Below are 16,071 nucleotides of genomic sequence, written 5' to 3'. Positions count from 1 at the left end.
CAGCGTCTCTCTGTCTCTGATGGCAGCAGTGTGTGTGTGCCAGTATTTGCAGGTGCAGCCCTGCTTATGTCCACTGTTCTGGGACAAGTGTGGCTGAAGTCACACCCAGAGTGCGTGAGTGCACAGGCTCAAGGCCAGGTACCTTTTTTTCTACATGGAAGAACTGGTCATACTGGGGAGGATGTCCTGGCTTTCCAAGTCCCAGGGTGGTTTGTGACAGAATGAAGACACTGGGACAGTGTGTTTGGCCCCTTTCACTTAGTCCACATCTTCCAGTCACTTCAAGTACATCCTGGGTGCTGTGTCTTCTTCCTCATGCCCAATAATCCTGAGCTGCCAGTTCGGGCAGGTAAGCAGGATCACGTTTGTTTGCACTGGGAATGTAGCAGTCGTGCAGCTGCCCGGAGTGCAGCACTGTGCTGAGGGCAACCTGGCCCCCCTCACACCAGGCTGTGCCAGCCTGAGGAGGTGAAGGGCCTGCCCTGCCCTCTGCTCTCCATGTGTTACAGTCCTGCATGAACAGAGACCTTGGCCAGGGGGCTGCAGCTGGCCCCGGCCCCAGCGCAGGCTGAGGGACCACACGAGATGCCCCTTGGGCACTGCCCACAGCCCCCACCCCACACCGCATGGCATCTGCTGCCACCAGCATTGCTCCAACAGCCAGGTCTCTGCTGGGCACCAGCTGCATCTCCTGCCAGGACCTGCGTGTTTCTGCCAGGGCCAGCGCCTGGGGTCACCCCGATGGACCCGGCAGCACCTGCCACAGGGTGTCATTGCTGAGAGGGGCCCGGAGCAGGACCCTGTAGGGGGGGGGCCTGGCTCTCAGGTGCTGACCCCACACAGCCGGATGCTTGTCACTGCACACCTTTGGGAAATGCATTGCGGTCACAGCACCTCGGTTACCAGGAGCATGGCCAAAGCCAGTGCTCGTTTACCTGGAGTGTAGCTGTGGAAATAGTTCCTGGTTTATGGTAACGGTTTGTGGTTCCTCCCCTGTCAGCACCAGCTTTGGCAGTTGCTCTGAGCTCTCCATCAGGCACTGCACAAGCTGTGGTGTGTTCCATGGCCATGATGGCTTGTCTCCTGAGGATTGCAGCACAGAACCTGCTTTCCTTTTCCCTTGCATCCACCTGTGCTATTGTTTCCCCCTGAGGACAGCCAGGTAGGAGCAGAGCTAACTGGGCATCAGCCTCTCTAGACTGCATCACCACACAAGCAGAGCAGCAGCCATCCCAGTTTTCTGCTGAGTAACTGAGAGTTCCCTTGCACGAAGTCAGGTCAGAGTTCTGCAGAGGTGCAAAAGCCCTATTTCTGCAATGGGGACAGAAGGTGTGGGATCCCTACTGTGCCTGGCCCCAGCCCTGAGCCAGCAGGTGCTCTGCCTGCCCCAGGGCCAGAGATCTTCCCAAGGAGTGCAAGCAGCACTGGGCAGAGCTGCCATTCCCAAGAAGTGCAGGGACAGATACAAGGCCACAATTGAAAGCATGATTTGGGAACTGTGAGGAGTGGCAGCATCCCAGGACAGACAGGCTGTGCCAGGCCCCTCGCTGGATTATCAGGGGCTGTGTTCCCACCCCTCAGCCCTCAGCCAGCTGTGCGTCCCAGATGTCCCATAGAGGGACCCACTGGTCACCCTGCTGGGGCCGGTGGGGGGGTGTCCCAGACAGCCTCTGTGTCTCTCTCCTGAGACACAGGAGGTTTTAGCAGCTGCTGCTGAAGGTGGAAAAGCCGAGGCTTGCCTGAGCTGGGAGACATGGGAGGGTGGCACAGCAGCTGTGTCTTATGCCCCTCCCTACAGTGTGGGCTCACTGAAAGAACAGTTTGAAACTGGTGATGTTTTTGTTCGCAATTAATGTGGCTTTATTATTAATGTGTTGGGCTCCTCTCTTGACAGCAGTTAGTTACAGAGTGTTTCACATGGAAAATGGGCAAAAGGACAGAACTTAAGGAACTAAATTCAAATAGAAATATGATGCTGAAGAAAAGAATCAGGGCTCTGTTCTTAAAACATTTAGCATAGAAGAAGCTAGGAGCACAAGTTGCCATTTCAATACAGTTAAGACGTTCACTTTTTTAATTATAGGTTTAAAATAGTATTTTTTACCTATTACATACAGGAAGATTACGCGTTGTTGCCCACATGCAGAAACAAGCAAAAGCAGAGTTTAACTGTTTCTCTCTATAGTGTTGTATTGCCCCTGGCTCCGTGTAGGTCCTGCTGGCTCCTGTGGCCTGAGCAGGGTCAGGCTTCTTTACAAATTGGCATCTTCATAAGTCTTTTTCCCCATAGTTTTTTAAGATGGAAGGTGGAGCAGGTGGAAAAAGACAGGGAGCGAGAGAAGCTGAAGGCAGAACAGACTGCCACAAAAAACTGAAAACAAAATGTGGAGCCTTGAGGACAGGGAATTGAACTGGTGTAGGATAAAGCTGTCAAAGCAGCAGAGCTGCAGAAGGCAGGAAAGGAGTGCGGAGGGCAGCATTCCTTCTGGAACCTGCTGCTGGCCGCACACCTGCTGGAGGACGCAGGTACCTCACAAAGCCTCACTATTACTGCTGCTTAGAATTGCTTCAAGTTTAAAATTGAGAAAACATTCATGTGTGGGTCTATCTAAAGTTAGTGCATTAGCTTTTACATCTAGCCACATACAGGGATCCTGGGAGCCAGTGAGGGCCACGCTTGTGCCTCTGGTGCCTGGCATCCTGCAGCTGCTGCCACGGTGGGTGAGCCACCGTCTCCCCAAAGCACTGCAGGCAAATCCCCCCAGCATTCTGGGGGGGAACAGGGGCAGGTGTTGTACTGCCTGCTATTGCCAGAACCAACATCATGGATGCTGACCCCATCGGGGAACAGAGAATGACATTTATTCTGCTGGCAGATACAGGGTAATCCCATGGTTAAAATGAACACAGCACAGGGCAAGGATTTGCTAAAGCCCTGAGTAAGCTCACATGCTCCTAACAAGGGCTGTATCCAAAGGGCTGGCCGCGCCTTGGGGAGGTTGCTGGCCTCAGGCCTTGTCCTGCAGCTGCTGGGTTTTAGATACAGCCTTGCAGAGACATTTTGGCTGCCAAGTTCTCTGTGGTCCTTTTATGTTGTTATTTAAATTGCAGCATGTAAGTATTTGTACCAAGAAACCTCTGAACTGACACTAAAAGCACATGGTATCATGTTAACATGTATAAATTAAAATATTAAATCAACAAAAAATGCAGCTTTACATTAAAAAAAATAAATATATAAATTAAATGCAAGATAGACCATTTCCCTAGAAACTCCATTTTTATCCTAGGAGCAGGTTTCTAAGCAGCATTTTCTTTATGTCACCTGCCAGAAAACTAGCACTGAGACTGAAGTGTCCCAGGCAAGTGCAACACATGGTCTCGTGATGCTCATGGTGGAGTCAGCCCTCGGCTCAGGGCCAAGCACAGTGGATGACACAGCAGATAGAAATACCTTTGTGCTGAATGTCAAGCCTTGCAGCACTGCTTTCTGTCTCATTCCTCCTTCCCTAGAGGACAGCCTGCTGCCACTCTCTTTGTCTTATAGAAAGATAAAGGCTGTCTTTGTGATAAGACCCTCTGTCAATGCTCTTGGAGGTGGCAAAGGCTCTTGGAGGTGGCAAAGGTGCTGCTGGCTCAGTGCACCTGAGCACCCACACTCCTGCAGCTGCTCTCCCTGCAAGGAGAATGGGTCTCCCACACTGGAACAGGTCTGCCTGCCAAGGAGGTCCTGGGTGGCTGCTCAGTAGCCATGGTGCACTCACGGCACACAGCTGTGCTTCTGTCAGGATGACCAGAGAGCAAGGACAGGTGCCCACAGTGGTGTCAGGGAATGAGCTGCAAGGTGGCACTGCATGGACTAGCAGCACCTCACCTGTGCTGCCAACACATCCCTGCCATGACAGGGGGATAACTGAGTGTGACTACGCTTGCTACACTACTTTCTCCCGAGTACTTCGGGAAGGGGGTTCTCTTTCCTCACACCACAGGTTCTATTCCCCACATCCAGGACACCTGGGGGGACAAAAAAAAGCTTGAACAGAACTCTGAGATTTGGACCCTGGCACACAGGCAGCGAGGACATGGCTGTTGCGTGCAAAGCTGGCACACCCAGCGACACCTGCCAGGCACCAGCCTCCCCCACAGAGCCTGCGCGCTCCTCAGTGGCCTCACCGCAGTCCTCCAGAGCCTTTCGTTTAGGGACAGGAAGGTTTCTCGAACATCTTGGGCCAACAATGGCCAGAGTTGTTTCAGCCCTTCTGCTGTGGAGGGGGCTGTAGTTGTGCGTTTGGATGCTCTTTTTGTGTGACTGTTCAGGCCACAGCCCCCCTGTACCTCCTCCTGCCACACAGCTGATGTGCAGGTTGGCCACTATGTGTGCGAAGCTCAAGTTAACAGGTTAGGAATGTGCTGAACCCTCCCCTCTCATGTCCTCCCCCACCGTGTCCTTCATCCTGGCTTCCTGAGCACCTGAGTAGGTGCTGCAGGATGCCATAGGCAAATATTTGGGACAGAAACTTGCCATGCTGGCATGCGGTAGTCCTGCCTAGTTGAAGTCCCCTTGCTCAAAACACCTCCTGTATGCTCAGGATGGGAGATGGAAGAATGACCTTCACTGTCACATAACAGTTGAAGGGTTTTGCCTTCCCTCATCTCCCCGGTGCACTTTCTTTGCAAATTAGATTTCACCTTGGCTCCATGGCCCCCCATGCACTCTCTGCATGCAGCAGCAGCACTTCATGCCTCATCAGAAAGATGAGGTTCATGGTGCTGCAGGTTAAATGGTAAGGCAGCTAGCAAGAGAGTAGAACAAGCTCTCACAGCAGCAAGGCAGCCAAGATAGTCTACAGAAACTGTACAGGTAGCAGAATAAAGCAGGGAAAGTGAAAGTGCCCCTGGCCTGCAACTGCTCTTGCACAAACTCTTTGCTCAGTCCAGAAAATTACAGAGCCCTGCACTTCTTCCTCATGGCATCCAGTGCTGAGCTAGATGGATACCCGACTGCCTGACAAATGGGAACCATGTAGAGGACTAAACCAGAGAAGAACTGGACTGTGATTAGATGGTGTCTCTGATGTTGCATCGGTGATTGAAGAGTCAATGGATGAACACAAAGTGTGAGAGATTTAGAATTCAATCTTACAGGCTGGAAAAGATTCATCCTGCATCACAACAGTGCTGCTGCTTGCCAGTACCATGATGTTTAGCTCCTGCTGTTTCTCGTGGGTCTGTTGATACCATTCTCGTGTCACCTCAGTATCATGTGTTGGAATCAATGTCACCTGGGAAAAGAAAGCAGCAGAGATGATTGAGAACAACCACAGCGACAAACAATGCCCATAGGAGCTGAGGCTAAAATTTCCTGTTAATTTTGGAACACTGTACCCTTGGTACTGCTTGTTCTATTTAATGTCTTTCAGATGTCAGGTTCTGAGGCAGAGCTTTATTTTATACAGTACCAGCACAATGGGGCTCTGAACTGGCTGCAAAGTGGCAGCACTGACACCATAATTATGAGAATGGCTGCAGTGCAGGGGAGAGCACTGTGCTTGGGAGCTCCAGAAACAACCTCAGAAAGATCCTTCAGTGTGAAAAGGAACAGTGCTGGCAGTCACTGTTAACAGACACTGTAGGAGGCGTGGGGTCCATGCCATAAGACACGATGACCCAATGTGCAACTCAGGGACCTTGAAATATGAGGCTGTTTCATCTGAAAGAACATGCACATCTTCTTGTACATGTCTTCAGCAGTGCCCCCTTGGGGTGTCCTGCAAGCCTGGCTAAGCAAGAACTGTGTTTAAGGACATTCTGCCTTAAAAGCACTATTAGTAAGCTGCTATCAGAAAAATCTTCAGCAGCCTGGCTAGCAACAGACGCCACTGGGTGTGGCACACTGACGAAAATTCTGACTGTGATGGTGCTTGATTTTGCTTGAGGATAGGCTCATCCTGCAGCAGGTATGGAGGAGTGTATGATCTTTAAATGCCTTCTCCCCTCAGAAGGATGTGGAAGGGAGGACGTGTCTGCTTCCACTCACACCATTTTGCAGGTGTCCTCCTCATCCTGGGTACAAACAATTACTCTGCTAGAACTGCAGAGCAGGACATGCCCAGTACCATTTGCTTCCTCTCAGTGTATTCCTTCAGGTTTGTTTGTGATACACACCTTCCAAGCACTCGTGACATCAAGAGCATCACACAGCCCTTCACATTTCCATGACCTACCTGCAGGTTGTCTCCCCACTGAGACTTCCCTTCGAGAAGTGCATCCAGCACTGCACGGCTTGGTTCTCCATTGGCTGCGTCATTCCCACTCACAACATAATACGATGCTCGAACCCGCTTGAAGAACTCCGGGTCTGTGTTCTTTCCGCTGCAGTGGTTGGGGATGTAGGCCAAGTCCACGTAGACAGGTGGACCCATAGGCACAGAGAAACTGCTCTTAGGACTATTGGAAGCTTTGGAAAAAGAGAAAACAAGATGCTATCAAAACCCTTCTGGAAAGGGCAAACACTCAGATTAACACTGAAGGACTTGAATTCCAGAAAGGTTTCTTTCCCTGCAGCAATGAAGTTAAGACTTATCCAAGCTCTGCTGCTTAGAGGTGACCTCGGTGCATTTCTGGGCCAGTGCTGTCACAGGTCTTGGGAGGGAAAGGGAGTTCTGCTGTTCTTTGGGGAGGGACTGGAAGGCTTTAGGTTCAGAAGCTTTTCCTGGGGAAGGGAATCAAAAATCTCTGTTATCAACTTTTGCAGATTTGTTATCCCAATCAATATTTCATCCTAATCTTTGTTGTTTAATAACCTACATTTTCTAAAATAACCTCTGTTCTGGTGGCCTTTCTATGCTAGTCTACAGTATTACAGTAGTCTTTCTAAAAGGTTCATCCTGGCTTTCTGCCATCCCTGTGAATCGCTGCTACTCCTAGGACTCTCTTGCTCTTTTTTATCAACCTTTTGTACCTCTCAACCTTATCACTGCTTGTAACTTTTTTATGTCTGACTGGGAAGTCCTGTTCTCTATTCTGCTATGTTTAACCTAGTGCTTTTCTCTATGTTGGACCTACAGAGACAGTGCATGCTTCAGGAAGAATTTCTTACCAGGGTTTGTTTTGATGCCATTAACAAGGCTCTTGCCAGGGTTGCTGTGACTACTTCGGGATAACTCATCCTCTGGCATCAGCACACTACGTGGTTTGGGCTTTTCTCCTCCGTCTCTTTCTTTTTTGGCAGTGACAGATTTTGGAGATTTGTCTGATGGCTGTTTCACAGGAGTGGGTGATCGTTTCCCTTTCACATCCGATTTCCGTGCAGGTGAGGAAGATTTGGGTTTGCTCAAAGGCTTCCTTACACCTTTGTTCTTTTCTTTTATGTCCTTCTTGGAAATTTTATCAGTTCTGCTCATGCTTTGCTCATTTACCAACATATCAGGGTCTACCATGCAGACATCAGGGTGAGGAGGGTGGGGATGGGGATCTACCATTGGAACAGGCTGAGGATCATGGCTGGACCTAGAACTGGCGTGATGAGCATTCCCCACAGCTTTGTCCACTGGGAGGAAGTCGGCATCTTCATCTGAGTCCATGTTGGCATCTGCTGTGATGGATGGGCATTCTTCAGTCTCAGGCGGGACATCTGAGTCTGACTGGGAGGTTCCAGAATCACTCACTGATGTTGGAGGGGTTTCCTCCACTGTGGCGCTTTGCATGGGGCTGCTCCCAGTGTGGGGTTGTCTTCCCTGTACTGAAGGGTGACCATCCTCCTGTGAAAGGTCACTGTCTTCAGAGAGCTCATGGGGGCTCGGGTTGATGAATGAGGGAGAGAGCTCTCCCTTTCTCTGCTTGTATTCACATGAGGAAAATTTCTGTCCACAATCAAAACTGCCTCCTAAATGTGGCTCCATGTCATGGGAAGCATCTCCATGGTCCTCTGTTTTTCCACCTCTCTGCATATCTGGAATAAAGGGCTGGAAACTGTGTTCAGGGGACATCAGAGAGGAGGGGCGGCTTTGCCTCTCTGTATCCTCTTTGCCTGTGCATGGAGAAAAACTGCTGTCAGAATCGGGATATGTTCTTTCATCGTTTGCCTCTGCTGCATGGTACGTGCTTTGGAAAGCTTGCAGACTGGTGCTCACCTCTGTTGGACCATTGGCTGTGGCTTCATCTTCATGCTGATGATGAGGAAATGATGTCAACACATCAGGGAGAGATGTCAGTGTCAGCAGCTGTTCTGCAAACGGTGCCTTCTGCTCTGGACTGCTGCCACAGGGCTGCTGCTCTTCCTTCTCAGAGGATGGCATGGGCTCTGAGACCTGGCACTCCTTTCTGCATGGCAAGGTGCTGTCACCCATGCCACAGAGGAAGGGAGAACCGTGTTCTTCAGCAAACACAAAATCTTTGGTTTCAGCTATATGTGTTTTCACAGCATTATCTGGAATCTGTGGAGACACATCCCAAGGACTCCTGGTACCTGGTTCCACTCCTGCACCTGTGTATGTGGAAAGCATATGGGAGTAGAAACTTTCTGCTGTACTTGGTATCACAGGAGTGGTGGCTTCAGATGAAGGTTCCTCTGACAGGCTGGAAGAGTCATCTTTCAGCTGTTTCTGGGGCACAGACTCTCTCTCCACACCTTTGGAGAACAACTTGTCTTCTTCATATGGACTCAGTGGTGAGAATTTAGGAAAAGATGAGTCAAGGCTGCTGATTTTCTCAGAAACCTCCAAGTACTCATCTTTCTTCTGCTGGTCTGAGAGCAAAGCACATGGAGACTTTAAAGAAAGAGAGATATCCCCTAAATGGCTTGCTGAGGTTTGCTCGAGTCTGAACATGCTGGCTGTTTCACTCTTTCCTGGCAGGGAGCTTTCAAATCCAGAAGAGTTATCCATCCCTCTGTCCTCTACTGTTGGGTCCTGTTCATATTCCTCTGTGTGTTTTTTGGAAGCAGATTTCAAGTATGTGGCTTGCTCTGGGCACTCGGAGACCACTGCTGCACTTGGATAATCTGCTACACAGAAATGAGATTCCTTTGTGGATTCTTCAGCAACCTCTCTCTTTTGTGAAGAATTCTGTCTTCCATGGCACATTTCTGAAGCTCTGCCCATGTCTGGCATATCAGTGTAACCAGCAACATACGTTTCCACGACAGCAGCTGATGCAGTTGTCCTACTTCCATATTCCTCTTTCCAGCCTGGACCAGAGGGAGAAGAGGAAGTGGAGCTGGGGGAAAGGGGATCCTGACGCTTGCTCTGCAGGAGGGTCTCTGAGACAGGGAACTTGCCTATGGCTGAGGTGTGTGCATAGACAGTGCCTGCAGCTCCAGCTGGGACGTGCAGTTTAGACTCCTTTTCAGACTTCTCCTTAGCACCTTTTTCTAACTCTGAGTCACTCGTGCTTTCTTCCCCACGACCTGCTTTCTCATAGTATGTATCTTTGGGATCTGGGCTTTCAGATTTCATGGACAGAGGTACCTGCTCCTGGCTAGACAAAATGATGTTCTCATCCGGACGACCGGCATCAATATAGGCGGATGATTTCCCTTGATAAAAGGTGTCAGTCGTGCCTGTGGGAAGGGCAAATACTGTACTTGCAGATGATGGGTGAAGTGCAGAGTCCAGTTCTCCTGGCAAAACAGAAGACACATTCATTTTTTCCTGTTCTTCTGATATCCTAGGCTTTCCTGTTTCAGACAAGGGCAAGTATCTTTCATGGGTATCTGTATAGTCAAAGACTGAATCTGCTTTATCTCTAGGGGATGCTGGAGATGACAACTCCTTCTCAGCAGAGGTATAAAGGCAGGACTCCTCTTCCTTTGCAGAGACGTGAAAACTTTGACCTTTTTGAGAGCTCAGTGCTGTTACTGGCACCTTGTCAGTGTGACCTGGGCTGTCTGCACTCTTGGCTGTGAAGGGGGAGAGTCCCACTCCAGACACAATTACCTTCTCATAGATGTCAGCATACTTGAAACTTCTTTCATCAGGGTAGGGAGTTGGTTCTCTTTCTTCTTGCTCTTGTCTTGTCGAACTGTCATCATTTCTATATGTGCAGACTCCTTCCTCATAAGAATAAGGCTCAACGGAGCTCCTGGAATAGGTCTCTGGAGGATACAACTCTTGGATGGCAACACCTACTGCCCCAGCATGGCCCATGGCAGCACTGCTTTTTTGACAAAGGCTTTGTCCTTTGTCAAAAGGAGAATGTGCACGCTGCCCTGACACCACAGCGCTCTCTTCTGGGGACATTGCAATATATTCTGCTGGTCTTGTAGACTGCAACAGAGTAGATGCTGCTGCTGTCTGCTCTTTCCTTCCTGTAGAGTCATACAGCTCCTCAGTGGATTTGCAGTCATCCTTCTGCCTTCTATCTGACTTGTATTGGCAGTCTACTTCCTGATACAAATCACTGATGTCTGATTTCTTCTCAGCCATCTTTGATGGGACATCCTCCCACAAAGGTGGCTTGCACTGATCTAACTTGCAAGGCCTCTCTGCTCCTGGTGCTGCCTCAATCTCCTTTCCCATTGCAGACAGGGGAGATCCCGTCACTGCTTGGTCTAGTGACTTTGCATAGATATCTAAGACAGCTTTCTCCTCATCATCTAAATAGGAATAATCTTGTTTAGATGTCAACAGTATTTCTTGCCTTTCTTTCTTTCCAGTTAAAGCTTTGGCCTGGTTTTCCTCACCAGAGACATACTGAGGAGACAGAGGAGAACCTTCCCCTTGTGTTCTTTCTAGCACAGTGATGTCAGCAGGAACCACATCCACTTTCTTTTTTTCTGACATAAATGTGGCACTCCTCTTCGTGTCTTCTTCGTAATCACATGACTCCATCTTCAAACATTCTGTTTCTTCTTGCATGGTTTTGTCTTCAGCATGGTAGACCTCCTTATCCTCCTCACTGGGTAACTGCCTTCCTCTTCCACTCTCTCTCCCTTCCTGAAGATATCCAAATGCAGAGTCCCATGCTTCCCTTTCTGCTCCTCTCCAGGTGTGGCTGCCAGGCACTGCAGGAGGCAGGATCTCCTCCTTTCCCATTTTAGGAAGGGATTTTGTTTCAAATTCTGGTACCTCATCCAAGAATGTGCTCTCTCTCTCTTTGTCATATCTCTGCCGCCCTCCCTGAACAGGGATCTCTTGCACCTCTTCAGGAAACCACACTTTCTTCTCATAACTTAAATCTTTCATGTAAAAGTCTTCCATTTCTGGAGATTTTTCTTCTTGAGCTTCCTTGAACCCAAAAGATTTTACATCTTCAGTAGAAATGTGTGAGGATTTTTTATCCTCAGTTGGGCTAGATTCTGTAAACTGTAAGGCCTTTGCATCTGGAGATACTTCCTGAGAGTCCGAGCCTGCAGTTCTTCTCCTAAACGGGTCCTTTTCTGATGCAGAAAATAAACTGCTATCATCTGGAGACATTTCTTCAGTTGAAGAATCTCTGGGTGACATGTCTTTAACTGAACTACTTTCTGGGCAAGGAGAAGATTTTGATGCTTCTTTCAGTTCTTTGGCAGAAATTCCCAGTGATTTTTCATATGTAGCTGGGCTCTGGTCTGTGAAACCCATAGATTTCACAGCTTCTGCAGGGAATTTGTCAGTGAAGTTGGACATAGTTTTTTCTTTTGTAGGTATCTCTTCTGTGAAACTAAGGGATTTGATGTCTTCCAGAGAAATTCCTTTACCAAAAAGGTCTGAAGAGATTTCCCTGCTGGGACTCGCAGTGAGAGAGGTGGATTTGTTCTCTTCTGGGGAAATGTCTTTAATGGAAACATGAGAAGATTTCTCTTCTGAAGTGTCTCCTGTGAAATACTGTGCTTTTCCTTCTTCAGCAGTAACTCCCTTAGAAATATCTGAGGGTTTTTCTTTACCAATACTTTCTTCTGTAAAAGAAAGTGATTTGGTGTCATCTGGTGAAAATTGCAAAGATTTGTCACTTTCAGATTTGCTTTGGCTTGTGAACTGTGAAAGATCCACGTGTCCTAGAGACGCTTCTGTGGTTGCAAATGGCTCAAAGGACAAGTGTTTTGAAAATCCCATTAAACTTTCTGTCATGGTTTTAGTTCCTCGCTCTTTTTCTGGCTCTGTGCTGGGACGGGGCATTCCAGGACCCTCCTCCTCCTCCCCGATCACCACCGTGTCCTGCTTGTGGTAGGAGAGCCAGGGCAGCTCCTCTTTCCTCAGTGGTTCTTCCTGCACCTCCTCCCCAGGAGACACTGGAAATTCACTGCCCAAGACCAGTTTGTGCTGCACAGGTCCAGTTACTTCTTTTTCATGTCTGGATTTAGCTGCAGATGCCTCGTCTTCTCTGAGAGGTTCACCCTTGGCTCTCTTCACCACAACGGAAGTTTGGCCTTCCAGTTTCTTGGCAGTAGCATCTGTTTGTTTTTCAAATAGATCTGAATCTACTGTTTCCAGCTTTTCCTCCACTGGAGACTGGTGGAAGGGTGTGTGCCCAGCACTGGTAGGGCCAGATGGAGTGGGAGAGGCCATTTTGACTGTGCTGTCATCAGGACTCATGCATCGTTCTTCAGCCTCTGCAGAGTCAGCCTGGGAAAATGGTGCTTCTTCAGCGGATAACGGCATCATTTCTGTGGGAACACTGATTATCACATTATCAGGGCATCCTTGAGGAGCAAACATGGAGGCATCGTAATGCCCTCTGAGTTTCTCAGGAATCTCAATATTTGGAGTACCATCTTCTTCATCCTCTTCATCTTCTGCCTCTTCGTGAAGATTCTTTTTTTGAGCTTCCAGTTTTCTCTCTCCTTCTGCTAATGCATGGAAATCTTCAGGGGGTGGAGATTTAAAGCACTTGTCTTCCTCCAAGGATGATGTGGGAGAGATTGTGCCAGCAGAGGGAACGTAGTCAAGACCTTGGGTTGCTTCAGTCCGAGAGGAGGGCATGCTGTTTCCTGTGTCCAGAAGTAAAGAGCTTTTTCCAGTCTCTTCTGTTTGTGGTGCTGTTATAGATGCAACAGATTGATCTTCTGCTACTGAAGTTGCAAAGGATGAAAGCTTGTCACATTCTGTAATGGAGGTGGCAGAGGATATGTGTTCCTCCTCAGCCAGAGGTGCTGCCACAATGTTTGTAGGATATGCCAGGATTTCAGACTCCTGGCCAGCATAGCCCTTAGCTGAAAGGTCAGCAGGAGGCACAGCCTGTATTCCATGCACTGCTTCAAAAGAGCCTGGGTGGTCAGGAACAGAAATGTCATAGGTGTTGACATCATACTTCAAGTGTGGGATCCTCTCTTCCTGTTCGTCATGTATTTCTTCATCAGAAATGGTCTGCTCTGTTTCTGAGTAGCCGGGGATAGTTTCATCTTGAATATAGGAAACATGTTCTACTGCTGCTCCTGGTGGGACTGGCAGGCTGCTCAGATATGACTCTTCCTTTGTTGTGTCCTTTACAAGTAACTTGTTTTTCTCACCCATGTCACTTAATTCTTTCTCCTTTTCTGTAGTGGTAGACAGTTTGTCCTCCCTCTCATTCAGCTCATAGAAGTCTCTGTTCTTTTCCAGCTTCTCTGCTTTCATGTGCTGTTCTTCCTTTTCTTCCAGTTCTGCCTTTTCTATCACATCTTCTTTCTTTTCCTTCTCACCCTTTTCCTGTGCCTCTGTCCCCTCAACATACTTTTCACAAGTCTTTGTTTCTGCTTCCCTCTGTTTTCTGTCCAAAGAGATTTTCTCCTCTTCCTCCTTTTCTTCCTCTTTGAACACTGGTGGCCAAATACCCTTTGCCAAGAAGTCTGTCTGTGATGGCACCTGGTCTTTGTCAGGAAACAGCTGAATGTCCTTGCTCTGCTCAGTTTTTCCCTCCCAGTATCTCATGTCACGGTTTTCATCTATTGTTCTTCTTTCATCCTCTATTTTTTCAGCACGACCTCCCCTCAGTTCCAGATGATGGACTGCCTTTTCCTCTGCTGGTGATTCTTTTTCCATATCAATAGTAGTTATTCCCTGATCTGGAGTCCTTGTTTTCAAAATCAGATCTGCTTCAAGGCAACTCTGACCAGTCATGTCAGCAGAGTCTTTTATCTCTGCTTCAGGTGCTCTCACAATCTTATCACTAACCTTCATATCAGGCAGTTCTTGAGTCACCTGCAAGACCCCTTTCTCCTCGTGCTTCAGTTCCTCAAAGTCCTTTGTAAGATCTTCTGGTGAAGACAGGACTAACCTCTGTGCTGCTATAGAAGTCTCTCCTGGCTCTGCCTGTACAGCTACCTTCTCCATTGGTGATGTCTTCAGGTCAGCAGGTACCTTTTCAGGTTCCTTTTCAGGTTTGATTTTAATCTTCTCAGTTTTGAGTCTGCCTGGAAGTTTTGCCTTGTACAATGTTTTTCTTACCTCTGGGGTAAATGGTTTCAAGTCCGGTTTAGGAATTTTTTTGGGCTCTGGTTTGTTTTCTTTCTTTTTATCATCTTTCTTTGAATCCTTTTTTTCCTCTTTCTTTCCATCATCTTTTTTTAAGTCCTTTTTCTCCTTCTTGATCTCTTTCTTTTCTTTGTCTTTCTTCTCCTCTAATTTGGACACTTTCTCTTTGAGATGCTTTTTTCCAACCTTGTCTTTTGCCAATTTTCTTTTCTCAGCTTTGAGAGCATCACTTATCTTTTCAGGTTTAACAAATTTCTCAGAAATTTTTTCTGTGTGTTCTTTAATCTTTTTCTCAATTTTAGCATCCTTTACAACTTCTGATTTTACTTCCTTAATCCCCTCCTCAACTGCCTCTTCTTTCTTGACTTGCTTTGTCACAGATGGCTTGGGAGAAGACTTAAGACTCTCTTTACTGTCAGTTCTTTGTTTAATTTTGGTCTGCTTCAGCACAGGTGGAGGTATTCCAGAAGTGATATCTTTCTGAGTAGCCACTGGGTACCTCAGAAAATCCAGGTGCTTGAGTTTCTCAAGACCTTCCAGTATCTTATTTTGAGGAGCATTTCCAGGAAACAAAACCCTTACAATTTTCTCTGTTGGACTGGCTGGAAGCCACACCACTAGGGCCGTGATGGATGTGAGATAGGGAACAGAAATTTCACCTTCTTTCCCACTTGCGAGAATTATACCAGTCTTTGCTTTACTATTACCAGCCCATTTCTGCATTAGGAACTGCATTTCTTTACTGTCCTTGACAGGGTTCAGTATATACATGTCCAGCTTACCCACTCCCATTTTGTGGAAGAGTGTGATGGGCTCAATGGTGCTGCTCACTACCCTGTAGAGAGGCTCTGATTTAATGCCCAGTCTGTTAAGATACTGCAGTGTCAGACACGCTTCTTCGATGCTCCTCTTTACTTTCATGGATGCCTCAGGCATCTTCAGTTTTTCAGGAACATTAAAAAAAACCACCCCTAGCTCAGGAGAAATTAGATTCTTCATCCAGTCACTATAGTTGGTAGAGCCCTGGGATTGTTCCTCCTCTTGCTCAGCAACTTTCCTCTGCAACAGCCCATTGATGCCGGGCAGGTTGTCCGCACCAATGTGGGTGAGCAGGATTGAGTCAATCCTATCCAGGTGCCTTACCAGCTTCCAGAAGCAGGATTTCCTCTCAGAGCCACCATCCACAAGGATGTTAAACCCATTGACAGCAAAGAGAGCAGAATCACCTCTTCCCCCAGGGAATATGTAGCAGCAGGGCTTAGAAAGCTTCAGAAAGCCCCCTGAGGTGGGCGGCTCCAGGAGATCAAATGGAGACGGCACGTCGACTGTCTCAGAGACATATTCTGCGAACTCAGACACCCCATCCATTTCTGGCAGAACTGGATCAGGATTCAGTTTCAGATTTATAATTTCCTGAAATTGAGGATGCCCAAGGTTGCTCCAGGCTCCTTCTCCCAGGCACGACACAGTAAGGGAGGCCTTGGTATCTGAGTCAGTGTTGCTGAGAATCTGGGTGACCTAATGAGACAAGCACAGACAAATAAAGGTCAAACAGAGCTCTGAGAGCTGTACAGCACTTAAAAAAAATACAGTTAGTGCAGAAATACTGAAGACACCATGAGCACTTTACTGACAGGAAATATTGAGGGGCCAAAAGCCCATTGCAAATCAATGCATGGGGGCATGTCTTGATCTCTTTTGA

General features: G+C 47.9%; 1 protein-coding gene across 4 annotated transcripts in view; it reads right to left on the bottom strand.

Annotated features, from left to right (window-relative positions):
* Nucleotides 1-1,836: 1,836 nt before the first annotated feature.
* Nucleotides 1,837-16,071, bottom strand: part of MAP1A (microtubule associated protein 1A) — a 52,251-nt gene continuing 38,016 nt past the window's right edge. For 3 of the 4 annotated variants that reach the window (XM_018069560.2, XM_018069561.2, XM_018069564.2), the window contains exons 4-6: nt 7,100-15,887; nt 6,225-6,457; nt 1,837-5,282 (exon numbers count right to left, since the gene is read on the bottom strand). In XM_018069560.2, the coding sequence (XP_017925049.1) occupies nt 5,127-5,282; nt 6,225-6,457; nt 7,100-15,737 (9,027 nt within the window). In that variant the 5' untranslated portion in view covers nt 15,738-15,887 and the 3' untranslated portion in view covers nt 1,837-5,126. The other variant, XM_018069563.1, reaches the window with a different exon arrangement.

The sequence above is a fragment of the Manacus vitellinus genome, unplaced genomic scaffold, assembly GCF_001715985.3.
Source record: "Manacus vitellinus isolate BGI_N305 unplaced genomic scaffold, ASM171598v3 scaffold_16_pilon, whole genome shotgun sequence".
Lineage (NCBI taxonomy): Eukaryota > Metazoa > Chordata > Aves > Passeriformes > Pipridae > Manacus > Manacus vitellinus.
The sequence above is the reverse complement of the archived record's forward strand: the minus strand, read 5'-3'. Positions and strand labels throughout refer to the sequence as shown.